Source organism: Cydia fagiglandana, chromosome 4 (genome assembly GCF_963556715.1).
Source record: "Cydia fagiglandana chromosome 4, ilCydFagi1.1, whole genome shotgun sequence".
NCBI lineage: Eukaryota > Metazoa > Arthropoda > Insecta > Lepidoptera > Tortricidae > Cydia > Cydia fagiglandana.
The window spans coordinates 8,322,361-8,349,502 of NC_085935.1; the positions used below are offsets into that span (position 1 = coordinate 8,322,361).

The following is a 27,142-nucleotide window of genomic DNA, read 5'->3' on the forward strand; positions in this document are numbered from 1 at the left end:
AAATATAATAATACATAAGATATACATACCAACCGAGATAAGTAATAAAATAATTTTGTCCAGCTAGCTTGTTCTACACGAACCACTGTGCCCCGGAGGCCATGCGATCGCGATTATTTAAGCGAAATTGAACTTTACGGAGTCCCGCGTAAGTCCCTATTGCATTGGCGAAGCTGTCGGCTGTAGCCGTCTTTGGCATGACTTTCCGATGACGGCCACAGCCGTCTGTGGCGGTCAAAAGGTTAAAGATTCAAATGTATTTTTTAGGCATTGCTGGAATCCAATTCGACACCAGTGACGGTGGTACTAAGGTTTCCGTTGACGAGTATATCGTGTAGGGGCTGTCCCAGCACAGCGGCGAGCGAATCGCTCAGTTTCAAGTAGTTGGCTTCCAAAGCCTCGTGGTACGATACTTGGTCGGAGCTGATGAGCTTTGCGTTCAGCTGGAGGGCTGCGTGACAGACTGTCAGGAATTCCCTGAAAAGAAAGTGACACGTTGACTCATTTTGGTAGCTGTACCTACCAGCCTTCACCCTTATTGCCTAGGAAATAAGAATTCAATGGAAAAAATTAAGTGACTGTCTACATAGTTACGAATTTCTTTATAACCTTGTCTTATTTTACTGGAATCACAAAGAGTTTTAATAAGCTTATCGGTTTTTTTTGCAAGAAAGTGCAATAGATGAGATCTATCGAGTTGATTTGACGACGAAGCCAGAAGGTATATTTCTTTAATACACAGTGGAAATATTCAGTGCCTACTAGTAAACCCTTCTAGTTTGGACTAGAGTCCCCAACAGAAGCGTGTATTTAATGTAATGTAACGTTTATTTCAGACAAACAGTCCATATACATAATAATTACAAAAATAACTCTTCTTCCTCGCGTTATCCCGGCATTTCGCCACGGCTCATGAGAGCCTGGGGTCCGCTTGACAACTAATCCCATGATTTGACGTAGGCACTAGTTTTTACGAAAGCGACTGCCATCTGACCTTCCAACCCAGAGGGTAAACTAGGCCTTATTGGGATTAGTCCGGTTTCCTCACGATGTTTTCCTTCACCGAAAAGCGACTGGTAAATATCAAATGATATTTCGTACATAAGTTCCGAAAAACTCATTGATACGAGCCGGGGTTTGAACCCGCGACCTCCAGATTGCAAGTCGCACGCTCTCACCGCTAGGCCACCAGCGCTGTTAATTACAAAAATAACTAAAAATAAATAATTAATTATCACCAATTCCTTAAATTAAATTAACACTTAAGTCATACTAAAATTAAATTTAAATTATTAAAATTCAAAAATTCAAAATTCACATTTAGACATTATAATTAAATTAAATAAAATTAAATAAAAATAAAAATAATAAAAACAAATGTAAATTTAAATTATGTAATGTCAATTAATATAATGTAATGTCAATTAATATATGTCTAGATCAATAATTTTGAAATTTTGAAAATAAAAATAAAATTTAAAAAATAAATGATTTAATTCGGCAGCTTAAATTACTTTTCTTTCTAAGTAAATTTTGGACTTACTTGAAAGTGCTTTTGAGTTTGTCTACTAAGTCGTCTGGATACATGGGAGCCAAAGTCGGATCAAGGAATGCGTTGGCATAAGCTATCGGACCAGCGTTAACTTGCACGCACACACTGCCTTGCAATCTGTAATGATAACACAATTTTAAATAAAACCAATAAACTTAATAAATGGGGGTTAAAATATTTTAACTATGAAAACAGCCTATTAATAAACAGATCTATACTTCTTTTTCTCTGTCGTATCGCTCTCGTCAGAGGCGTCGTAGTCACGTTGAGGCGTCCGCATCGGTAGTAGAGGTAGATACACCCACCCACAAAAAAGTTATGCTCAAACAACATATTTTTATAGGCAAATATACGGGCCATAGACCTAGATTTCCTGTTTGATATGGCCGAAATGTTATTTCTTTCAAAATTCCACATGAATGGTGTGCAGTGCCATTAAAATCTGTTTTCGGCGAAATTGTTAAAATACAAAACAAAACACTGCTATTGAAGCTCAATACGCGGGATTCAAAGCTAATTCGTTTGGACGTTGTCGTAAAATATAATGTTACCTGAGCACAGATTTACAGAATAAATAATAGTACTACCGTACAGAAAGGACCCTCTCTACAAAACCGAAGTTTGACAGCGATTCAGGGACGAATCATGCTATCCCTTTCGGCTATTTAGGGTTGTCAAAATTAGGGACGTCAAGTGGTGTCAACTCTAAAATACCCTAATAATTGCTCGGAGCAATGCTGAGCCGGAGTCAGGAGTGTCTTCCCCCCACTGACCTGAGTTGCAACTTCTTGATGTCCGGCGCCTTGGCGTTGACGATCTCCGTCAGCTCGAGCACCTGGCCCTCCATCTCGGAGACCGCCACCTCGATGGGACTCTTCTCTTCCACCTGCGTCTCCATCACGGGCACGCGCCGTTTTACGTACGGGAACCAGTTTTCAGCTGGAATTGTTAACCAATTATTAATTAGTGATTGTATAGGTGGAATGGCATCAAAAATGCACCAAATAAGTTTGCATTTAAAAAAAATTACGTGCTTTCTTTGCTAGCAGAATGAAAGATTCATAATGTAAGTACAAGCTCTATATGTTTTGTCTTTATGTATATAATATTATATGTAATATAAGTTTGTATATTTATATGTATTTATGTATGTATGGTTTGTTATTTCCTATATTACTAATATTTGTTGTTATTATTAAAGTAGCCCCGCCCACAATCTCTCTGCTTTGCCTAAAGGTTGACTGGTAGAGAATGCCTTATGGCATTAAGTCCGCCTTTTGTACTGTAAGGTTTTCTATTGTGCAATAAAGGTTAAATAAATAAATGGCCAACGCCTCAGCGGACTAAATTAATTAAATGATGTGCAATAGTGACCGGTAAGCTTGGTGAGCCTCAGCCGCTGGTGGTGCACGGGCCCGCGGGCGGCGCCGTCCCTGGTGAAGGGCGTCTCGAACACGAAGCGCCGCACGTTGTGCGCGCGCTCGAACGACTCGCCGCTGCCCGCGCCCAGCGCCACGCCCGACGGCGCCGCGCGCACCCACGTCACTTGGATGTACGCTAGTTTGCTGTCCAGCTCCGATCGGTTTACCTGAGGACAAATGTGACATAAGTAATAATGGCGCAGATAATGCCACACACGTATGACCGAAATGTCAATTGTTACTATTTTATCCGTCTGTACATTACCTAGCAAGCAAAATTTACATTAATATCAATAATAAGGTAATAACAAGTTAAGACTAAATGGCGTAAATCTTCAACGCGTTAACCGTAACAACTAAGACGGTTTGAACCCAGCCTTCACCAGTGGAGGGCTTCGAACTTTTTCTTTAATATATGCATCTACAATCTACATATTTCAGTTTATCTATAAGAAGTTAATAAAGCCGTGATATTGTAGCCATTAAGCAAATCAGTAGTCATTAACAGGGATGCCAACTTAGTGGTTTTACCACTAAATTTAGGGGGAAATAAACCAGCTAGGGGTTTTTTAAGGGGCTAAATATTTTTAGTGGTTTTTTTGTAGAGTAGATAAGTGCGGCAATTTTGAAAAAATGTAGGCGTGAAGGGATATCGTCTCATAGAAAATTTGAATTTCGCGCCTTTTTCTACTGACAAGATTTTCTTGACCATCTATGTATAACGTTCATATGTATGATCATTAAAATGTCGAACCGGTTGAAAATCATAATAATGTTCTAAATTTGGAAAATCTATAATAATTTCTTTAATTTTTTATTTAGTGGGTTTTCCAAAATAATAGTACAGTTTTAGGGGTTTTTAAGTTGAGCTCAGGGGTAAAAAAAAATTCGAGTTGACAACCCTGGTCATTAAATTCTAGAGATATCGCTTAGTATGTAAACCGGTGAAGAGACATCTGCTGTTACTAAAGTATTTTATTTGTAATGTATCATAGTATTTTATTACAGCGGTTGACAACACAATTAGTTGATGTATATGATAGGTATCATTCTTTGTGAGAATTATGTACCAAACCACAATGAACGATATCATTAGTTACGGCTCGGTAAATTAGTCTTCGCACTATTGTATTGTTTTACGGTAATCTATAAGTATTGCAAATCCGCTTCGATACACAGGTCTGGAAATGTCACAATAGAAAATTCACGCTAAAGATACACCGAGCTGCTGTTTTTACAGCTGACTGGAAGAGAATGCCTGAACGTGAAAGCAGCAAGACTCCATGGCAACAATTACACTTACCGGCGCTGAGTCCATAATCATCTTGACATTTTCCGCCCCGTACTTGTGTTCGTAGTAAGTTTGCAACTTCTCCGATATCTCGCTCAGTGAGGTCAGTTTCGGTTCCTTATATATAAACTCCACTCCTTCTTCGTCTTCGCCAAAGTGGGCCTTGCCGTAAAACGCCACCCGGTAGAACCTTCCGAGCATTCGTTTTCCTGAGTTCGTGACTTCTATAACTTTGGCATAAGCTTTGGTGAGGTGCTGGTAGCATGTGAGGAGAGCTTGGTAGTCCTTCCTCCGTTCGTAGATGGGGATAATGAGGCGGTAGAGCGGCCCGAGGAGTTCGTACCTCTCCGCCTTGTCGACGAACTCTGTGCAGATCATCAGCTGATCCAAAAGAGCTTGTTCGTTGTATTGGACGTCGGTCATACCTGCAAAAGAAGGAAATATTTGTGCTTAAATTGATAACATACTTAGGAACTTGTAATCATTGAGTTTGAAGTTGTTAGCTTAGTCTCCATTCGTAGCATCTAGAGTAGAGTAGAGAAAGTGCAGAAATAGTAAAGAGTTCGTTAGGGATGTGCATATTCGAGGGTCTATTGCCGCTATATACTATATATAAATCGTGAATATTTGGCGTTTTAATACCGTTATACTATAACAATCGTGACTTTGTTTAAATGGTTAACTCCATCGTTCAGAACACTATATTATCACCCATAAATAGTAGACAGTTAAATTGTACACCAACTGTCTATACCTATAACTATATCTGTTGTACCAAAATAATAAACATAACATAAATAAATATTTATATCTTTTAATGAGTTCCCGATATTTGATTAGTCTTCATTTACCCAGAGTGTCAGATCTCAGTACGCTTTGATGCAAGGCCATAGAAGAAAGGAGGTTGGAATTGAATTAATGTGATCTCGGCTCTCCTGCTGGTCGGCCTTTGTCCTTGCCCAGAAGTGCAATTTGCTGGAATGTTTTTGGTCTTCGATCTTTGACCCTAACGCAGGGCTTGTACATTCGGACTTCGCGGGGCCCTGCAGTTTTCTTTTATAGATATTTGACAATTAGGTCGTAGGTCCAGGATTTGCAGCAACTCAGTCTTAAATCTCGGGCAGAATATTTTGGGGATCAGGGCCCAAATTTGGCGCGTCCTTTGGCTTCTCATGGCCTCGAAGCTCATCATCACCTTGCGGCCCGTCAATTTGTTTTTAACACAGCTCCTTTTGTTAATCTTCGAGCTCTTCTATCCTGCAATTTGACCATGCACAAGGTTTTCTCGAGTTTCTTTAGATTAGCTGCCCAGCCTCAATCCCGAAATCGTTCGGACGAGGTCGGAGCACTATAGTTCGTTTTTTTTAGCATTAGAAAGAACTTCGCAGAAGTAAGCTTGTGGTTCCTAATCCGGCACTTAAAGCGGTAATACTTTGAAGTAAATTATATGTATTGACCGTGCTACATTAGATAATTCAATAATTATTAACAATTAAAGAGCCTGATAAAAACTGTACGCTTACTTCTGTGGAGTTCTTTCTAATGCTAAAAAAAACGAACTATAGGCCCCCTTGCCTCGGTTAATCGACCATTACGAATATTATACAAGTAGCTATTAAATAAATACCTAGTCAGTATCCACGTGTCAATAACGCATTTTAAATGAGATTTTAAAAACCTTACATTACTTTTGCATTACCAAATCATTAAGTTCACTTCAATTAGTGTTTTCAAAAAAAATGTGTGCAAGGTATAGAGATATACGTAAGGTGTAAAACTGTAAAAGTATCAAAATAGACATAGCCACCAATATGGTAGTACATATCAAGGTAATGGTATCATGGCTTATTATTTATATCGGATTTATCGGAATGAAATAGTACATTGTAGGAGAGGACGGAAAACCGCTAAAAGATGGACGAGTGAGTTCGAGGGCCGACACGTTAGTGGAGGCCCTCGAATAATACGAGTCCATCTTTAGCGTTTCCGGCCGAGGCATTACATAGTGCTTTTCACGACTACTGCGAGGAAATAAGACAACATTTACATAACTATAAGTACTAGCCCGCGATTTCTCTGGTAGCAATTTACTAGCCACTGCCTGTACTGTCTCTTGAATTTCGGTACCTAGGCGTCAGCGTAAGAATATCATTTTCTTCACTAGAAGAACTCATTTTTATAGCGAGCGTAGATACGCGTTTCTTATATTTTTTAGTCAAACACAATAGACACTATCCAATTCAGTAAGTAAATATTTTCAGATCCCGCCTTTTTTACTTTTTTTACTACTTTTAATTGGCGTTTTTCTGTTATTTGCTTCAAACCGACTCTAAAATTAGAAGCGTTTTTGCTAAAAAAAACCACAAACAGCTACAAAAGTCAAAAACGCCTTAAGCGTGAACTGAATGGATAATTGTTAAAAAAAATGAAGTGAATGGTTTTGTCATTTCTTTTTTTTTTTTAAACAAGAAATTGGTTCTATAAATAACCTAATTTTATTTTTGAAGGAAAAAGTTGCGCAAAAAAATACCTTTTATTGTTTTTTTATGTTTTAAATGATACTCATTGCTGTAGCGAACTGTCACCAATGACAGATGATGATAACAATGAAACATTGTAGTAGTGGTGGTTCAGGTGCTACAGCTATTGCCTACTTTCCAGCTTGGTTTTAGACCATCTATTGCTACATTTCCGAACAGTGGCGTGAAAAAGTATAAGAACTTGAAAGTATAAAAATATCAACAATAAATTTGATTCTAATGTAACTTCATTCGTCGCTTTATCTACAAGTTCTACAACAAACACATAGGTATGCATGTAAGCAATGTAACGCAAAGGTGCTTGTCATATTTAGGATCATTTATAACCGTCAATCGTTCAATCGGTAGTTAAACCTCCGGAGGAGAAATAAAAAAAAGGGTATTCGGAAATAATAAACAACAGGACACAAAAGGACTTCTTCCTACTGGCGGCGTTGTTCCGCTATTATTTCGCACGGCAGCAGGAGCGGTGCGATCCTAATCGCTCTTGAATAAACTATTCTATCAGTATATAAATGGAGCAGAGGCTCGGCGAGTTGCAGTCGAAAACAGCTCGCGAACGCGCGACGCTGGCCTCAGTGTTAGGCGGGAAATTAAAAACATGAGTTTAGCGACTGTCGTACTGTTACTGGTCGCGTTGACGTGTGGTCAGGAGATACACCAGGAGGTGGACCAGCCTGTAGAACTGGCGGATGAGTTGGCCGATACCGATGTGGTGCTCGCTTTTGTGGTACGTCGCACATAGGTTGGAAATCGCGATTTAGGCCGCCAAAAGTCAACTTTCTAAAAGTCGGCTTATCGCAAAACTAATTAGTTCTCGAAAAACACCACACTATCACGGAATTAATCCCACCCCACCACCACCCTTATCAGTTACGTAGGTAATCTACCAGGTTCTCAAACCTCAGTCATCACAAACGTTGCACGCGCGATTCTTAGCACTGTTATCCGAAGCAAACATTTCTAAGCCAATATTTATTTTTATGGAGTTTATTTGTCAGTGAAAGTGATGGATATCAAAAATTCAGGTAAATTTCTATTATTTTGAATTAGAAATATTTATTTTATGATATATATATAACCCACTAAACATGACCCTTTTCTTGATGAAAATTTTGTTATTTTTTCATATTCAATTGTGAAAATACTATACTTCCGGGCACGTCCCAGTTATATTTTTTATGTCATTCTATAAATCAACTATATCTTTACATTTTATGAAAAAATTGGAGGGCACTTATGGCACTTTGTAAAATATCGAGTTTTAAAAAAAAATTTCGGAAATGGCAAATTATTACGTTTTGTTTTCATTAGCGTTAAAATGTCTTTTCTGTTATTCTAGGTTCATCAAATACCTCTGGGTTAAAAGTTGTGGCTTGAAAATACCTGTGTGATAAGTTAAATGAACAGAATTTTCAGTCAATAACTGAAAAATTGGACTTTTTGGAAAATTATCTCCTTATGCGCTCAGGTGACGGAGATGAAGAAAAAAAGAACATGAAGCGTAAATTTTCACATTTTGAATCAGAATTTAAAAAGAGATGGATTAGATCACGTCGCATTTTGGAAAATTTTCTGATATCTAATGAATCTTGGTTGGAAGGAAGCTCCGCCGCTCCGCTCATACGCTCTGGAAACGGCAAAGCTTTATATAAATTTGTATGAGTGGCATCCGATGACACCGACAATGCACAAAATACTGATCCATGGCAGAATTACATATTATTGAAAACTTAATAGTTCCCTTAGGACATCTTTCGGAGGAAGCTGCAGAAGCCCGAAACAATCACTTTCGGCCATATCGTTTAAACTATGCCCGAAAGTTTTGCCTGGACATTTACCATAGGTTGCTTCTGACCTCCGATCCGCTTATCAGCAGTACCTACGAGAAAGATAACGAAACCTCGAGTTAAATTATTTCTGTCAGAAACTATGCAGCTATTGATTTCTGCTGAGCCACATAAGGCGAGAGCGGAGAATGATCAATGCTATCCAAGCGATGCTGGATTTTTCTTTAAGATATGATGATGATTAAATGTGGCGAGGGTTTTATTTATTTATATTAATCTTTTTGGGTAAATGTATCAATCGTAATAATATTAGATAACAACCTTTGTATATTTCTATTAGTTTCTGTAATACATATGTTACTCTTATACCTAAATATAATATATATGTATAAATATATGTGTATTTTATTATTTGTATGTTCAATGGAAGAAAATACATATTTATTTACTATATTATCTATCATTAATACTCGTTACCTATATTAAATAATCAAGCGAGGAGGATCAAAATCAACATTTTTTGGAAAAAAGGGCCAAAATTTAAAAATAATAATTGTAATTATCTAAAAATATGTTTTCTTAGTTCGAAATCGTATGTAAAGCGCAAAAATGCAATAAAATATTTTTGGCGGCCTAAATCGTGATTTCCGACCTATGTGCGTCGGATGATCGCTATTGTTAGTCACGCTCGCTTTGCGTGTTTCAGACTGTATACATAAGCCAAAAGCTGTATACATAAGTATATATGTATATGCAAATAGTTTCAGAACATTTCCTACACCGTTATGAAAAACAAAACAAAAATTTTACATACCTAACTATTCTTTGACCTGCCTTATTATTGGAAAATGTTTTCGTGTTAGTTAAATCTGATATTAGGATTATAGGTACCTGTGTTGCACACATTTTATTGTATCTACTTTATTATGTACTATGGTTCGCAATAAACGATTATATTCTATTCAGTTCAGTTATTCAGAATGATTTGGTACATTTTTCATATTTCAAAACCGCGATTTATTTAATTTTGCGACAGGTTATACAAACACGCCTTTACTGAAGTATAGCCTTAAGAATATTAGTTGATGTACCCAACCGTTATTAACATGAACGGGCCAACACGTGCGTGAAATTTATCAACCAGCCTTGAGATAAACTGATCATGTACTAAATTTACAAGTACATGGAAAGGGTGAAGCATAAAGCATTCATAGTATAGTATATTATTTGATTCCAAGATTTGTAACAATAATGTGGTTTCGAATGTGTGACATACTCGTTCAACTTTGTACGACACGATTTGCAAATATCCTTTTTTTTTTTGGGAAGTTATACACCGAATATTAAATCCGGGAAAAATTCAGGAAATTCTTCAAATATTACAGCAATACCTACGAGTACATATAGCGAGTTGGGCATTTTTTATAGTTATCCGTTGATTTGTTCTCGGAAAGCACCAATACTCGAAGTGGATCTTATACTAATGATTCAAAAATGAAGTCGCACGTTGTCGGTTTTGAAATTGGTTCATATTTAGTTAAAGTTTAATTAAGTATGATTTTGTAACAGATATTCCGTCACGGCGACCGCACCCCTGACGAGGAGGAGCTGGAACTCTCAGCGGAGGTCGTCAACAAAAACGTCTTCTTCCCTTACGGTACAAAAGCGCTAACCAATGTAAGTAAGTGTCCTAGTGGTTCAATTTAATATCCCTACCATTTTCATACCAACGAAAACAATTTATTCGAAGGTTTAGATACCAAACCTTGGCCTAGTTACGCAAAGATTGTTTACCCTTTAAAAAAAACGAACCAAAATTATTTAAAGAAGAAATATTTACAACTTGACTGAAAACAAGTATATACTAAAAAAAATCGATCCGAATACTAACTTTCACGCTTTTAAATTGAAGTTTTCCCGAAATAGCGGGGTAAGCAACGGGCCTATAAAGTCGGACAGTACATCAGAACACGCTACGATGGTTTGATATCGAGGCTGTACCTGCCGGACGAGATTGTGATCCGAACAACGGATTACGCGCGGACAAAGATGACGGCGCTGGCTGCGCTGGCCGCGATATATCCGCCGCCGCCTGCGCAGAAATGGAACCCTGCGTTGGACTGGCAACCTGTGCCATACAATATGTTGCCGTACGATGAGGATGACGTGAGTATTCTGATAGGGCCACTTTATTAGAATGCGCTTCGACTAGAGCTGACGCCTTATGACGTCTATAAAAATGGTTAAAGATCACAAATTTAACACCACCTCCCAACCAAGTCAACACCAAGACGTTGACATGTCAACATTTTGTTTTGGTTATATTGCAGGCAGCTAAATATCATAATGTCACTGTCTTAATTCGTCCAATTTTCAAAACAACTTAGTGCCAAAATGCCTTAATATAAAATTGTTTCCTTTTTGAAATGGACGAACGTTCAATGATGTAGAAATTGTTTGACATTCTTCCCTTGTAAGATCTAGGAATTTTTGTAAATGGGAATAAGTATAACAAATTTAAAGTATCCTTTTTAGGGGCGAGATATGTTAGATATGTAACTTTCAAAAAATATATTTACAGCTCTTATACTGGTACAACTGCCCACGCTATCTCTGGCTGCGAGACAGAATATATCAACTACCTGAAGTGGCACCTACTTTGAGGCAATACAACGACCTATTCCGATACTTGAGCGAGCACACAGGAACAAACATCACCACACCCGAACAAGTTTTCTTTCTGGATAACCTTTTCCAAGCACTGGTGACTATTTTACGTATGAATAGGGAGTTTTTAATATTTTACCTTTAAATAATGCTGGATTAAAATAAATGTTACGTTTCAGAACAATGTTAACCTAGGAACACCTAAATGGGCACAAGACGTAATGCCCCAGATCAAAGCCATGACAAAGATTGAATATGCCATAGAAGTTTTTAATGACGAATTGAAGCGATTGTCGATAGGTAAATATTCATTACGATGGTCAGATTATTTTTCAGTATTTTGGGAAATAAATTAAATAAGCAATATGATGACGAAGTCACAATGTCGGTGTATTTTGAAACATTGTCAAAAATTCAAAATGTCTGCTTGTGATTTCAGTAAATTTGATTGCCTGCTTGTAAGTAATTTTTCTTGTACCACGATGCCATGGTAACGCAAACATGTTTCTAACTTGCACACAGGTGGATGCGCGTATACAAACATGTTATGCGCACATAGACTATGATGTCCCCCATGTGGTATAGTACAATGAATTATGATACAATCCCAGCCACAACGCAACGATAGCAATAACGTCAGTAATATCTGCGTCTGCTTGCCTAAACAAAAAGTGTAATAATAATGATAATTAACTTCGTAGGTGTGCTGATGGCAGAAATCGTGAATGCGACGAACGCTGCGATAGCCGGCTTCACCGACCAGCCCAAGTTGCGGCTGTACTCCGCTCACGAGAACAACGTGGCCACCCTGATGGCGGCCGCCAGGGTCTTCGAACCGCACCAGCCTATGTACGGAGCTACATTCTCGTTGGAGCTGCGACGTCATCAACTAACCGGGCAATACGGTTTTACGGTATGATTAAATAACGTAATGGCTCCTCTACACGATGGGCCAACGCCGGCCACTCCAAGGGACGCAGCCATGCGGTAGAATGAGATAGCAATAATCCCTTGGAGTGGCCGGCGTTGACCCATCGTGTAGAGGAGCCATAACGTAACTAACGAAACGTAATCACCCTCATGGTTGTAGCAAGAGCAAGACCCTTTGAAGCGTAAGCCTAACTACGGAGTTTCCTTCTAGTTGGAGTTAAGCGTCATTAGCTAGCAGCAAAATTTTGTTCGTCAAACTAATTTGTCAGTCAGTAAGACCGAGGAAAACTATACTCATCCTCTTCTTTTGGGTGCTAGTACTAGTGTAAGACAAAGATAGTATGATTCTCACTTCTATGATTGAAATGTCCTTTGACAAACTATAACTATAGCACGACGGTATAGGGTAGGCCGGTGGAGCCGGATTGTTAAAGAATTTATGTTATCAGTCAATTCTGAATGACAAATACTATTTACATAGACACATCATCACAATAATGACTTAATTCAAAGTCATATTTGATTTGCCGCCTTGTCTACGACTCTACATTGTTATTATCTCCGTTATCTGTAATGGTTGTTAGGAATGGATTTATATATTATCCCATCATCATTCTCTTGCCCTTGTCCCATTCACTTGGGGTCGGCGCAGCATGTCTTTCTCTTCCACACTTCTCTGTCGCCCGTCATTTCATCATTCACTTGCATTCTTTTCATATCAAGCCCATTCACAATAAAAAAAAAAAAATATCTCTCACACAGTCCATCCACCTTTTTCTTGGTTTTCCTTTCCTCGTACTTCCCTCCACATTCATTTGTAATACCTTTCTCGTCACATGACTTTCATCCCTCCGCATTACATGGCCGTACCACGCTAGGTAGGCGATTTGCCCTTACTTTTTCTGTTATGGGTGCAACTTTCAGGCTTCCTCTTATATAGTCATTCCTTATCCTAATCCATTCTCGTCACGCCACACATCCATCTTAACATTCTCATCTCCGCTACATGCAATCTCTTTTCATCATTGACAATAATTTGAATGCTTACGCATTCTGAGTATCTGTACCTACTACATATATGTGAATTTTCGAAAGATTTCATGATCAGCAATTTATCAACGTATGTTTTATTGTTCGTTTTTAGTGTTATTATGAAAATGTACTAATATGTCATGTAATCATTTGACAGGCCGTGTACGCGCCCGTCGCCGGCGAGCCGGAACAATACCTCAAAATAAACGGATGCGGCGGCACAACGTTTTGCTACTACTCCACCTTCCTCGAACTGACGCAGAACGTTTTGTGGTCCCGTCAAGATTTCCAAAACCAGTGTCCGAGAAGAAATTGATAAAGTTAGACCGTAAAAAGTCTGCAGCGATTTTGATAGCCCACGCAGTGCAAGTGTCATTTTAAACGTCAAACTTCTATGAAATTATGACGTATAAATAACACTTACACTGCGTGGGCTATCAATTCCGCTGCAAACTTTTATTGGTGCGACTATAGTCATAATAGTTACAAATGTTGTTTTTTTTTTCAATTCAGTGCTGTTAAAAGCGAATGTTTTTAGGGTTCCGTAGCCAAATGGCAAAAAACGGAACCCTTATAGATTCGTCATGTCTGTCTGTCTGTCTGTCTGTCTGTCTGTCTGTCTGTCCGTCCGTATGTCACAGCCACTTTGTTCCGAAACTATAAGCACTATACTGTTGAAACTTGGTAAGTAGATGTATTCTGTGAACCGCATTAAGATTTTCATACAAAAATAGAAAAAAAACAATAAATTTTTAGGGTTCCCCATACATAGAACTGAACCTCAAAAATTTTTTTTTCATCAAACCCATACGTGTGGGGTATCTATGGATAGGTCTTCAAAAATGATATTGAGGTTTCTAATATCATTTTCTTCTAAACTGAATAGTTTGCGCGAGACACACTTCCAAAGTTGTAAAATGTGTGTCCCCCCCCCCTGTAACTTCTAAAATAAGAGTATGATAAAACTAAAACAAATATATGATGTACATTACCATGCAAACTTCCACCGAAAATTGGTTTGAACAAGATTTGGTAAGTAGTTTTTTTTTAATACGTCATAAACCGTAAACCGCAATTTTATTGTGTTACTTGCTGTTACGGAACCCTTCATGGGCGAGTCCGACTCGCACTTGGCCGCTTTTTTTTAAACTTGTATGACAGAAGTAATATGCCATATATTTGTTTTAGTTATTATGGCTATCGACATTCGTTTGATATTTTTTAAAGTCAAAATTATGAGGCCAACAATACACTGAGGTTTTTAGGATACGAAGTGTCGACTGCGCGAAGTACAAACTGTATATTTTATAGCGGCTGAAATAGCGAGAAATAAAGAGGCTGTGATTTATACTTTGTGAGTTTTTTTCCCCGAGTATTTTGATTTATACAGGGTCTACTGACTAAAGAAAAGTTTTGTGACAACACTACAACATAGTCGTCATAATGCGAATTAACTAAGAAACAATCAAACTAATTTGATTAAATGTTTTGATCGGATCTCGACTGCGATTACTTTACTCATGCAACTTTTTTTTTGTACAGTGTTTTTTTTTCATCGGGGCACTGAGGCCACTGAGGGCAGCTACCCGATAGCTAAAAATAGCCATAAAGGTATTAGGAGAACGGTTTCCCGATTATATATACCCATATGTAATCGGCATAAGGGTACCAATGTATCGTTGTTACGATGAAATAATAAAATAAGTACACTGTTCAGGGGAAAGTAGGAAAATATACAAGAAGACATCTATGATAGCGTGGTCGATCGCCATTCTGCCAATTGGTTACGATCAGTCGGCAGCAGAGTCTCTAATTACAACTCAGGGTTTCCCAAATTGGGGTGCCTACGTGAACACCGAGGTGTTCGTCAGTGGTTATATGTACAAAGGTGGATGACGACGCGACAGCAGATGATAGGTAAAGGGTAACTCGATCTCTTGCGCATCAAAATACGGCATTGTTAAACATTCTTGAAAAATTAGTTTGCAGTCGTCTCGGAAATTTAATAGGCGTAGGTAAGCAGGATTAGACGTTTGAAAAACCCTGTATGCCATAGAAATAGACAACATTTAATGAATAAAAAACATTAAATAACAATTTAAGGAAACTGGAAAATATGCTCATCACGTTTGATCATATCTCATGTACCTATTTATCTTTAAAACACATACGGTATACGGTAGAGTATTATTGCCACACTAGCTCAATGTTTGTTACTTACAAAACTAGAACCTAAATTACATGTACATATAATGAGGAATGAATTATCTTCCTGTAGTTTAATTACATCTTGATTAGAGATAATGGCAAGTACGTGTCGACGATACATCTTCCGAGATCACAATTATATCATTTCTGTGGTTCATGTTGTGCGCGTGTTATTTATCTTATTATCGTGTGTTAATAGAAAAACAGATTAGAATATCAAATAAGCCAGTAATAATGAAATGTGAAAAATATTAGTAACTGTCTACCAAAGCCATACCACAATCTGTAAATAGTATGAGAGTATAAAATGGTACATTTGTCGAGCATAATCTGTATCAAGTAAGTACGTTATTTTAGTTTAGCAGTAAATATCTTAGTTTCAGTAAAAGTGGTTTAAAGCTACCAACCTTACGTTTTAAGAACGTATCGATTCGATAGAAACTTGAAATAATGTCAACAAACCAACTTTATTACTCCGTAATCTCACAATTAAAAAATAGTATAAGCTAATCAGAAATAATGTCAAAAGGTAGCATTTTTTATATTTGCATACTTACACAATTTTATTTCAATTTTCTAACGGTCCAAGGTACAACGAAACTATAGCCGTACAGTTAACCGTAAATACATATGTAAATGCACCATGAAATGCACTCAGCAACCCTGAGCAGACGGAATGTATCACGCATTCGCACGGAACAACCGAGTGCAATTGTTTAATGCTATCTATCAAACAAATCACATCACCCTCTTAGGGTACTGCTACAGGCCCATTCTCTCTTCCACGATGCTTACGAGGAATGACTTACATTCATAGCTTTAGACAGGTTCTCTTTATATCGTGTACCTTAATGATGACACAATCAATAGCATGCTTTTCTTTTAAAATAATTATCTGAGCATTTTGAAGTTGGTATTAAGGTTTACCAATTGTATTAATCAACAAGTTCTACACGATATTATTAACTTATTTGGAAGCGATTCGGTACATGGCTGGAATCGTCCAACTGTAACCGTATAGGTCAAAGCGTGCGCATGAGTAAATAGGTGCCGTGGTACAATCGATTGGACAAAGTCAATCATCTGAGCGGACAGGTCGCGGCGACCGTGAATCTGCCTGGCCCGCGCCTCAGTGGGATCTCGGCGGGCGATCCGTGCGCTTCCTGTTACATTACATTACACCCAATACTGACCACGGACAGTGATATAGTGATATATGACTCTATTGTGAATGTCCCAAAATATTACCGGAAAAACTGACTGCAGCATCAGATTACAATGTAGACCTGCCTACAAGGCGGAGGAAAATGTGAGTCACGAGTGATGCATAAATCCCTTACTTTGTTAATCAAAAGGATTACAGCTATTAGTGGTTAGTTAATGTTGTGAAAGACATTGTTATTATGTCATTAACAGTAAATTACGGAAATTTCAAGTGCAGTAGTCATTAGGATAAGAAGGCACTAATACAAAATTAAATCAGGGCTCTGTAAAAGTCGTTATCGACTAAAGACATGAGTTTACTAAGAAAACTTTTGAGAGTAGATTAATTGGTATTTGGAATTACCTACACATTTGTAAGTTGTAGAAAGCATCCTAAAAGATGGAAATATTATATCTCAGACATTTTTGGAAATTTTAAAATAAATTTCTATTTTGCAAGTTGAAAATGTTAATCTCCATACTAAAATATGAGAAGTTTTCAAATTTTACTTTGAGAAATTTCACATTTTGAAAACTCTCCAGCTCAGTATTTGGATTGGTGCAGTGGGTGGTTTAGTAAATGGATGCGTTTGCGCAGGAAAGAGGGCGGTCGCGAGGAGGAGCCGACCAACGCGGCGGAAGCGGCACCGGGCCTGCGCACCGAACACACCTGCTGCTGCCTCGGCGTGTTGGTAGGCGTCTCGCTCATCGCCGGTAACTTTCTACCTTATCTAACACCCGCCTGACCCACCTCATATTTTTTCAAACTTGATAATCTCAGAATGCGTCCCTGTAATTTTGGCAGTTATCTATGTACAGTGGCGTTCAAAAGTGCATGGATAGATGTCGACCGTAATGGCTTAATGTTATACGGTTGTACGGTTGTGTTGTTAATGTTACATGTCCATGCACTTTTGACGCTATGCACTACTAATCAGTACGCTGTTGGCTTCAATCACTTGGTGAGGCGAGTATAGAAGAGAATTTGAATAAGTTAAGTCCTATTTGACTTAACAGGAAATAAGGTATTTATCTCAGATTGAGCATACTTAATTTATTGGCTGGCCGAGTACACATTAAAAATCCTAAAAACCTTATTGCATAAGGCAAAAAACAATCACGTATGACACATTATTTCATTTCTTTACAATTGCAACGACCTCTTGTCCGTACTGCTCTTGATACTAAAATATTGATTATCGTAATTTAAGATATTTCTATTTGTATCCAGCCCTCGTAGCCGTGATCCTAATGAAAGATAACAACGTAGAAGTAACCGTCTTACGACAAGTACATGTGGTGAGTTAACTAACTTTTTTACATGATGTTTCATTCAAACAAACTTATTTGTCCATAGGTATAGCTCTTAGTATCTTGGTATGAAGAAAGTGGGAAAAGTGGCATCACTATCAGGTTATAAATAATAAAGAAAAAATAGACAATATCAAGAAATAAATAATAGAAAAAGACCATATATGTAGTATGTGCAAGAGAATTTATTCTGTTTAGGACTCAGGTTGATAAACTCATGAACAAGTAATTTTAATGGAGGCGATTTCACGTTTTCATTTCTGGGGCTTAATAACACGACATTTTATATGAACAATATAGGAATATTTATACGCCATTAGGTACATTTAATCTACCTTCTACTTACATTATTGGATAATTGTACATATTTATATAATTACGTTCCTTGCATTGCGTGAAATAGGGCGCTAATGCGTGAGTTTATTGTAACTAGATTCTTATACCATTCTGTATTCATACAGAGAAAACTGCTATTAATTTGGCAGATTAAAAGTTTAAAAAGTATTGATTGCCTCAAAATTGTAATAGAAAAACTTTCGATAATCTGTATCTAGGTACCTACATCTGGCATTGGGAGTTAGAAGTCTAAAGAGATCTATATATTAATAGTCTTAATTCAGCAAAGGATATATTATTAATATCTTGTTGAATTTTTCTTTGGATTTAGAATAAGGATGGTATTAAGGTATGGTATGTGTAATGTTTCAGCTAATGTCCCATGGTGAACGAACACCCAGTGAACGCGAGCTAGCGATGCTGGGGACTCCGCCGCCGGACCACGTCTTCGCGCCCTACGGTGCCGGTGCTATTACTAATGTAAGTTTTTATAAGAATTATGCCTCAATACAATAGAGTAGGATCTTTCCTAGTCTAATCAGTTACTCTTTAGTATTCATGAAACTTTAAAATCATTCGCTAATATGAAAGGAGCTAGAAAGATGCATAACTTTCCTTCCTCAAGTGGCAAGCGTGTATATGTATGTATAGGTTACATAAAGTATGTTGAAAATCAGGCCGCCCGTCCGCTTATTTGCCACCATCGTAGTGTTATGTATAAATATGTCAATTTGTGGAAACTTTTTATACCGTAACTGTGTCTATAATGACGGTTCGACCGCTCGAACATGCATAAAAGGATATCTAAGCTTTATCCAGGTACCGTGGGATTTTAATTCCATATCTGCACGATAGCTTTATATTAGTGTCATAGCCAAAACCTAATTCAATTGCGACTTCGTGGGAATCACCGAAATAAAGTTTTCACAATAGATTTTTATGAGCGTAGTTCCTCGATTCAGGAAAATTGGTTATCCGGCGGCCGTAACCAATCGCTGGCGTCATTCAAAACTTGAGGGAATCGTGAGTTGTTTGAATGATGTTTCTGATGCATTTGGTGCTTTATCCCGTGGTGACGCTATGCCATTCAGTCGGGACAAACGACGAGCCGTCCTTGTGGAGACTGCTCTCAGTGCATTACAAAGAATGCAGCTGATATAATGTACCCCCTACAATTCTTTTACGGGATGTCAACAATTGGATCAAGTTTATAATACAACTGCGCTGCACGAGTGCACGTGTTACAGCGGTTAGGGATCTGTTTATTTTTTTATTATGTAGAGCATTAATAACTTTTTGACCGAACTTTGGGCAAAAATACTTTTGTATGTTCAGATATTCTTCTCAACGAATCTTTTGAAATTTTGCAAGTACCTATACTATATTAGGTTCATGTGGATTTTTCAAACTGGCGGAGTCTGTCTACAACTCTACACTTATACAGGTTTCTACGGACAGAGCCATTCGTTTTAAGTTATTTATATAATTATAAGTTATTCAATAAAGTATTAAGCGCCATTAAACTTGCATTAAACTATTGATACAACGGTTAATATAACGGCTAGCTCTCTATAACGAATGGTTGAAAGGAAAGGGAGAAATGCTGGCATAATTTTTATGATTGCACCCCGTGTACTACAATCATAGCCCGCATCTATTTGCAAGTATCGTAACTACCAGGAAGGGTAAATGTGACGAGACAAAACGGGACAGATGAGTTTGTAACGAAGTGTCAACTTCCCGGTCCGGGAGGGACCTGGCGAAGGTCGTGAGGCTCTAAACGTGCTATTTACAAAGATTATCTAAATTCATTGCCAGCGGAGAACCTGCGATTACGCATAGTTCTAAAGAACCTAGGGATCAGGATATACTAGAGGCAAGCGCACAGTCTACACAAAATGTTTTGTGAATGATAGAACAGGAACGTGGTAGCTCAGAAGACGCAGATTACAGCCGACACTAATAATGATATATGACTTGTGGCTCCACGTGACAATGTGTTAAAAAGTGTACGCATATACGAAATGATTTCAAGGTTCCGCGCACGATGATAGATGTTTTATTTCCGCTTCTTTGGATGACCATTAGCTACTAGCCTTTACAGGTTCAGTTCCTGGTTCAGTATTTTTAGACATACAATCTTAGGGGCTTTTTCTTATCAAGTGCTCGTTGTTTGTGCTTACGCTCATGTCATAGTGGGTACTTTTATTGTTCCTAATTTAGTTTTGCATTTCTAGGAGGGCAAGATGTTGACTTACGAGATGGGCGCATTACTTAGAAAAAGATATAATAACTTCATGGGACCTTATTATGAGCAAGGTAATTTTAGCTTATACTTATTGAATTTTAGTGCCTTTGTTGACCTTTATACACATGTAAGTTGGTTCTTTGGTTGATTGGTTGGGGATTGGGGAAGTCTTTTATATTTAGTATTTAGTTTTAAGTTGTGTTCTGTGTTAGCATAAGTTTAATGTACCTGCATGTTTTTGTAATGTGTTTTTATATTTTGAGTGATAATAAATACTAAAATAAAGTTGGTTCTCTTGACGAAGCCAAGTTGTTATGCTATACAGCTGGTCATATGACGAAAATGGAACGAATTCTCTAATGAAGCATTGTGCTATTGTACGCTGTACGCTTTCATGACTCGCGCTTTATCGTCGCGATATTAAAAAAAACCTGGCAAGTGCGAGTCGGACTCGCGCACGAAGGGTTCCGTACCATAAAGCAAGAAAAAAACGGAAAAAAATGCAAAAAGAAAACGGTCACCCATCCAAGTACTGACCACGCCCGACGTTGCTTAACTTTGGTCAAAAATCACGTTTGCTGTATGGGAGCTCCACTTAAATCTTTATTTTATTCTGTTTTTAGTATTTGTTGTTATAGCGGCAACAGAAATACATCATCTGTGAAAATTTCAACTGTCTAGCTATCACGGTTCGTGAGATACAGCCTGGTGACAGACAGACGGACAGACGGACGGACAGCGAAGTCTTAGTAATAGGGTCCCATTTTACCCTTTGGGTACGGAACCCTAAAAACTAAATTAATTGTAATGTTTATTATAGAAAACAGCATAGTGATAGCGTCGAACACGAATCTGAGCAAGATGACAGCTCTCCTGATATCGGCGGGTCTGTGGCCGCCGCCGCAGGAGCAAGAGTGGAACGACACGATCAGCTGGCAGCCGGTGCCCTACAATTACCCGCCGAGTGATAAGGATTTCGTAAGCTTAAGTATTATTTATCAAATAATTAAGTATATATGAATTGAGAGGTGTTGCATTCTGTTCTGGTTGCAGCCAGCCATTTATTACATTCGTAATGGTAAACCTATGTAAGCACTAAATAATATCCCATCAAAAACATTACATGTAAAAAGATGCAAGTCTCGCAATGCAATTCTTCTACTACAAAAAAGTTTTGAGATGTTATGTGAAACCAAGTCGGTTATTTTAGTCAGTGCCAGGGGGTGTTAAACCGTATCAATAAGATATCTTTAATTTTAATACGTATAATGACTTGACAACTCCTGGGTTATTTCTACTCAGAATCACGAGGACTATCGATTTAAAAAGAAAAAAAATGTGTTCAAAAATGACAGTTTTGTAATGCATTTGCACATACATGTTGTATGGACTGGACCGTTACAAAAGTGACACCCAAAATTTGTATGAAAAACTGGGAACACTTTTTTTTCGTTATCTCATTCAATAGTATCTACTCATGATTCTGAGTCTAAAAAACCCAAAAATTGATGGTTTTTCAAAAAAAAGTAAATGGTACCATTTTTTCTGAAAACCCCCATTTATGTTTGTAACATAATTTTTGATTAAACACTCCTACAATTCAGGCCAATTGTGACAGTTCTTATTTTCTTTCACAGCTTCTGTATGAAGAAAACTGTCCGAGATATAATCAAGAAAAGGAGAGAATTTTAGACGCATACATAAAAGAGGGCTTGTTGCTGCCTTACAAAGATCTCTTCCACAAGATCGCGCAGATGACAAACATCAACTACAGCACGCCGCAAGACGCTTACTATTTAAACAATTTGTTCCTAATACAGGTAAATAATTCTGAATTACGTACTATAATTCAATGACACGTCAATTGAAAATAATTCGTCTTGTCTACAAAAATACGAAACTCGGTTATCTTAACAGCTATACGAAAGATGGCGCGAAAATAAATACTAGATATATTGTAACTGACGTTATTCGCATTTTCAGGACGATATCAAAGTAGCGAACCCGAAATGGGCGAAACATGTGAAAAGAAAATTGATCGCGGCAGCGCAAGTGGAGTACCAGATGATGTTTCACGACAATTTGTTGAAAAAGCTCAGTGGTGGTGAGATAAACAAACATAACAAGTTACTGGAACATTACGCTAATTATACGCCAATAAAATACATATCTTATAGTAGAATAAGAAAATAGGTATACGTATCGCCAGGAGAGTTGAGGTGAATGATTACTGACAATCTGAGTGTCGCACGTAAGTCGCAGTAAGTCTCGCACGGCTACACAGAGTACTAATGGCAAAAACTGTATTGCATAAATGAATAAATGAGTGAAGGTGCACTAATAAAGCTAAAAAAAATTGAAGAAACTTTTTCGTCCATCTTGCAGTTGGCGGTTCAACTTGCTATCGATATAAAAAAGAACACTAATTTCAAAATCTCGCTGTCATTGCATGATTTTGTGGTTGTGCGCGTGATTTCAACACTAGTGGCGATAGTCATACACGTGTAATATAATTATTAATTGTCCAAGTAGAGTATGTACCTATTTACACTGTTACAACATAATTATAATAAAACATGGATAGATTGCTGTCGTTTTTATGATATACAAATCGATTATTGTTTTATTTATTATCTTTCGATTCAAAAACATACTGAATAATGCGTTGCGTTTGTTTCTCCTATTAAAAGTAGTTTAATCTCTCGGAATCTATGAAATTCACGAACTTACGTTTTGCGAAAACGTCTCTATTATAATTTAATTTATTATTCATCATAATTTCAGGGGCTCTCCTCCAACAAATAATAAAGGAGGCGTCCAACTCCAGCTGGCGTGTGATAGTGCGCACGGGCACCCCCGTAAACGTGGCCGCTCTGCTGGCCGCTTGCGTGGCAGCGCCTCCGCGCATGCCCGATCCAGGCGCGGCGCTGCTTTTTGAATTACACGAAAAGTTACCGCAACCGAACGAAAAGAATACATTGACGTATGAGCAGCGGTTTGGTTTTAAGGTTGGTTGGGAGGTTGGATTTTTTCTACATTTATAGAATCTGTGCGGAAACAGTCATAGAATGTATTGGTCGAGCTTAGTACACAATACACGATGTACATTTGTACAGCCAGCGTCATATAGTAGGTAGCATCCTAAATACTTCTAGAAGTATTCTGGAAGTTTCCTACTAAGGAAACTTCCTGCCTCGCACAGCCAAACTGTGGCATGAACTGTCGCCTGCGGTATTTCCGGACCGATACGACCTTCAAACCTTCAAGAAAAGAGCGTACTCCCATCTTAAAGGCCGGCAACGCGCTTGCAACCCTTCTGGTGTTGCGGGTGTCCATGGGCGGCGGTAATCGCTTAGCATCAGGTGAATCGTCTGCTCGTTTGCCTCCTATTTCATAAAAAAAAATACTCAAATAGTTCGGTACGCCATACAAATTATATGGCGTACTGAACTATTTGAACACTTTGGATGCTAACCTACGTTTGCCAGACCAGATAATGCCGCTTTCCATATTACAATAAGTTACCACAAGCAAAGAGACAAGATTCAAAATATTATTCTGCAAGTAGGCCTCAAGGGCTCATTCACCTCTAGACCTTTACACTCTTGTCGTATGAGCGGTTCGGTGTTAAGGTTCGTTTCTGATTAATTAGAATACTCTTTATTGGATATTGGACAAAGAAAGTGTACCCAAATGTGTGTCAGTCTTTATCTCTAACGACGTTGTTTTCCTAGTTGTTTAAATTCGCAAACAGGTTTTTTAAACTCAGAATATTATCAATGTTCATTAAGTATTTCGCGAATGATAATGATACAATCATTAAACAGGCTCAGATCGCAAAGAATAATTATATTTAGATGGCAAGGATTTGGGTCTTTATCATTTCATTTACAAAATTACGAGTGCCCTCGGTTGGCTCTCTATAGTTCGTTTTTTTAGCATTAGAAATAAGGTAAACAATCTTGAAATGTCTTTTAATTGAAAAACACATTTTAAAAATAAGTTACGGCAAATATGTAACAATTACGAATCTAATACGATCGTTTATATTCTTCTGCTTTCATAAGTAATAGTAATTGATTTTTAAAAAGCGTTTTTCAATTAACAGACATGTGAAGATCGCTTACCGTCTTTGAAGTTCGTTCTAATGCAAATAAAAAACGAACTATAGGGCTCTATCTTTCTAGATGCCAAATTGATTCAAAATCAGTTCAGAAGTTCAGTTGCGAGGTTACAGATAGACCGAGTTAGGTACTTTTAAATACATGAAAACAATGTGTCTTATATTTATTATAATTATGTGTTGGTAGATTTACTACTGGGACGACGATTCGGCCGAGCCTCGCCTGATGGAGGTCCCTGGCTGCAACGCTTTCTGCCCTCTAGAGACATTCAAGGAACTCACCGCACTTATGGTGCCGGTCGACTTTACCACGGAATGCGAACTTGTTGCCACTTGATACATATAGTGAAATAGTGTAGTGTATAGTGTGACTAAGTGCATAAGGCTGTGGTTTGTATTTAGAATAGAATAGAATAGAATTTATTTATTTGCCAGAATACGTATGGTACACGATGACAAAGGTTTTACATGTAAGTATCAGTATTCAGTCGAAGACACGACATGCAAATAATTGACGATCTAATAGTTAATTTTAAAATAAAATAAAAGCACAATATTGAAAAAACTTAGAAAAATAAAAAACAGTGGGTAAATTTGTCATAGTTAAAAAAAAAAATAAAAAAATGTCATCCACTTGTAACAAATTGAATAGGTATTAAATAATAAAATGTCCAATTAAATAGTAAAATCGATAAATTAAAATATTATATGAAATGTCAAATTACAAATTACAAAATGGATGTCGTGTACATCATTTATTTAGAAGTCATTGGGAAAATAATTTAATAGTAAGATGTCAAGAAATATACATAATCTCTGCTACTTAAAATATTATTCTATTTGCTTTAACAATTTTTGCTCTAAAAATTCCCTTACACTATAAAAGCAATTTTCAGACAGCCATTTTGTAATCTTATTGCTAAATTGGTTACTATCAATTTGTTTTAGCTCATCGGGAAGACTGTTGAATATAACTATACCATTGTATGAATATAACTATACTTTAGTATTGGGCTTTACGGCTCAGGTAATAAAGCACATTATCGTATTGAGTTTTTGTTTGGTTTAATTAAAGCGTATAATCAGCCGCAGAAGTAGCTGCGCGAATACAGTATTAAAAATGTGTTAAAACCAACCAACACAATAAGATTTCTGCTGATTTATGCTTTGAAATTATATGGGGCTACTTCTTATGGTGATATCAAATTGGATTGCAAAGAATACAGTACATACACTAAGAGAGTCTGCCTACGCATTCTGTATGTCTTTGCCTTTAGTAATCACCTTAGATGGTGACGAAACCATCATTACGACCTATCTGCCGCGGTGCATTACATAAAATAATGTTTCGTTCACTTTCGGTTTATGTAACCGCGATTTCTTTCTTTCACATCTTTTGTTCACTTCTAATCTCCCGGCTTTACGCCATTACACCCCCTCTTGAATAATTTTCAAACTTAGTTATTTCTGCTGTTGACTGTACAACAACTTTAAAATAAGCTTATTGCCTGAAAAGAAAATTCTGCAACTACAGGTACTTTGAAACGATAGAGAAATTCTTTTCCTCTCTCTTCTCTTCATGGTATATTAGCTTGTGGGACTTACCTTCGTCTATTTTGAGTCCGGTTTCGTCTTTGGGGATATTCATGGAGATCTCGGCGAAGGCGTCAGCGCCCCACGCGAGGTTCCCACGCAGCTTCAGGTATTCGGCTATCAGTGCGGCGATGTGAAGTTGACAGCACATAGCCTAAAAAAATAGGTTATGTTAGTTAGATCTTAGGATAAATTCTATTCCTCTGAGTCATGAAAAATTAAACATACTAATACCTTCCGAATGAATTTGATACTCATACGCAACATGTAGTTTTGCAAATTGTAGAAAAATAAAAATTGTAGGTAGTTTCATCTATGGGCTACAAATGCTACAATTACCAGGCTGCACGTATTTAAAATGTAATAACTAGATTGCACAGTCGCCATCGGATATATCGGAGCGCCCAAGGTATTTATATCTGAATAGTCTCTATTATCAAGACGGTTGCACGAAACCGTCTGTCACCGTTAAAGCGGTCGCTAAATTTTATTGTATGGGAAGTTTCACAGATGTCTGCTGCGTGACGTTGATCAGTCAACTGTGATTGGTGCAACTGGCCCTTAACCGCTACGACGTATCTCTTGGCTACTGTATCTCGGAGTAATTAACAATGGAGCCGCCATCAACAGGCGTTCCCCTCTGTCGAAAATAGGCGGCCAATGGTCAACCTCATGTCAACCATATGTATGGACTGACGTTTATCTAACATGACGTACCTATACATTTGATGTGCCCCTCCCCCGCAAAAAACGGCAGACTATTTTGTACCGAAAATTTTAGACATGGCGTCTCCGTTGGTTATATCCTCCAAGTACTGTATACATAAAACACTATTAAATTGCACGACAGGACTTAATCGCGTATGTATTTAAGTTTCTAAAATTTACCTACGACGT

The 27,142-nt window shown here is 37.7% G+C and overlaps 3 protein-coding genes across 4 annotated transcripts in view; 2 read left to right on the forward strand and 1 right to left on the reverse strand.

The window, feature by feature from the left end:
* LOC134663591 (dedicator of cytokinesis protein 9) overlaps positions 1 to 27,142 on the reverse strand; it is a 91,820-nt gene continuing 64,678 nt past the window's right edge. The window contains exons 29-34 of the mRNA XM_063519997.1: positions 26,258 to 26,399; positions 4,277 to 4,689; positions 2,927 to 3,140; positions 2,326 to 2,491; positions 1,544 to 1,669; positions 1 to 477 (exon numbers count right to left, since the gene is read on the reverse strand). Of these exons, the coding sequence (XP_063376067.1) occupies positions 264 to 477; positions 1,544 to 1,669; positions 2,326 to 2,491; positions 2,927 to 3,140; positions 4,277 to 4,689; positions 26,258 to 26,399 (1,275 nt within the window). The 3' untranslated portion in view covers positions 1 to 263. The remainder of the gene's footprint in view (positions 478 to 1,543; positions 1,670 to 2,325; positions 2,492 to 2,926; positions 3,141 to 4,276; positions 4,690 to 26,257; positions 26,400 to 27,142) is intronic.
* On the forward strand, positions 7,342 to 13,554 carry LOC134663603 (venom acid phosphatase Acph-1-like). Its single transcript, XM_063520020.1, has 7 exons — positions 7,342 to 7,534; positions 10,164 to 10,271; positions 10,521 to 10,760; positions 11,176 to 11,358; positions 11,441 to 11,561; positions 11,963 to 12,174; positions 13,381 to 13,554. The coding sequence occupies exons 1-7, from the start codon at positions 7,406 to 7,408 to the stop codon at positions 13,537 to 13,539; spliced, it is 1,152 nt and encodes a 383-aa protein (XP_063376090.1). The 5' UTR covers positions 7,342 to 7,405; the 3' UTR covers positions 13,540 to 13,554.
* LOC134663602 (venom acid phosphatase Acph-1-like) lies at positions 15,650 to 25,700 on the forward strand. 2 transcript variants are annotated; one of them, XM_063520018.1, is made up of 10 exons: positions 15,650 to 15,770; positions 17,233 to 17,348; positions 17,866 to 17,933; positions 18,654 to 18,761; positions 20,519 to 20,600; positions 21,350 to 21,507; positions 22,167 to 22,349; positions 22,513 to 22,633; positions 23,314 to 23,537; positions 24,840 to 25,700. In XM_063520018.1, exons 1-10 carry the CDS (start codon positions 15,739 to 15,741, stop codon positions 24,987 to 24,989), a joined length of 1,242 nt encoding a protein of 413 aa, XP_063376088.1. In that variant the 5' UTR covers positions 15,650 to 15,738; the 3' UTR covers positions 24,990 to 25,700. The 2 variants fall into 2 exon arrangements, with proteins under 2 accessions (XP_063376088.1, XP_063376089.1); XM_063520019.1 differs by lacking the exon at positions 15,650 to 15,770 and adding an exon at positions 16,511 to 16,740.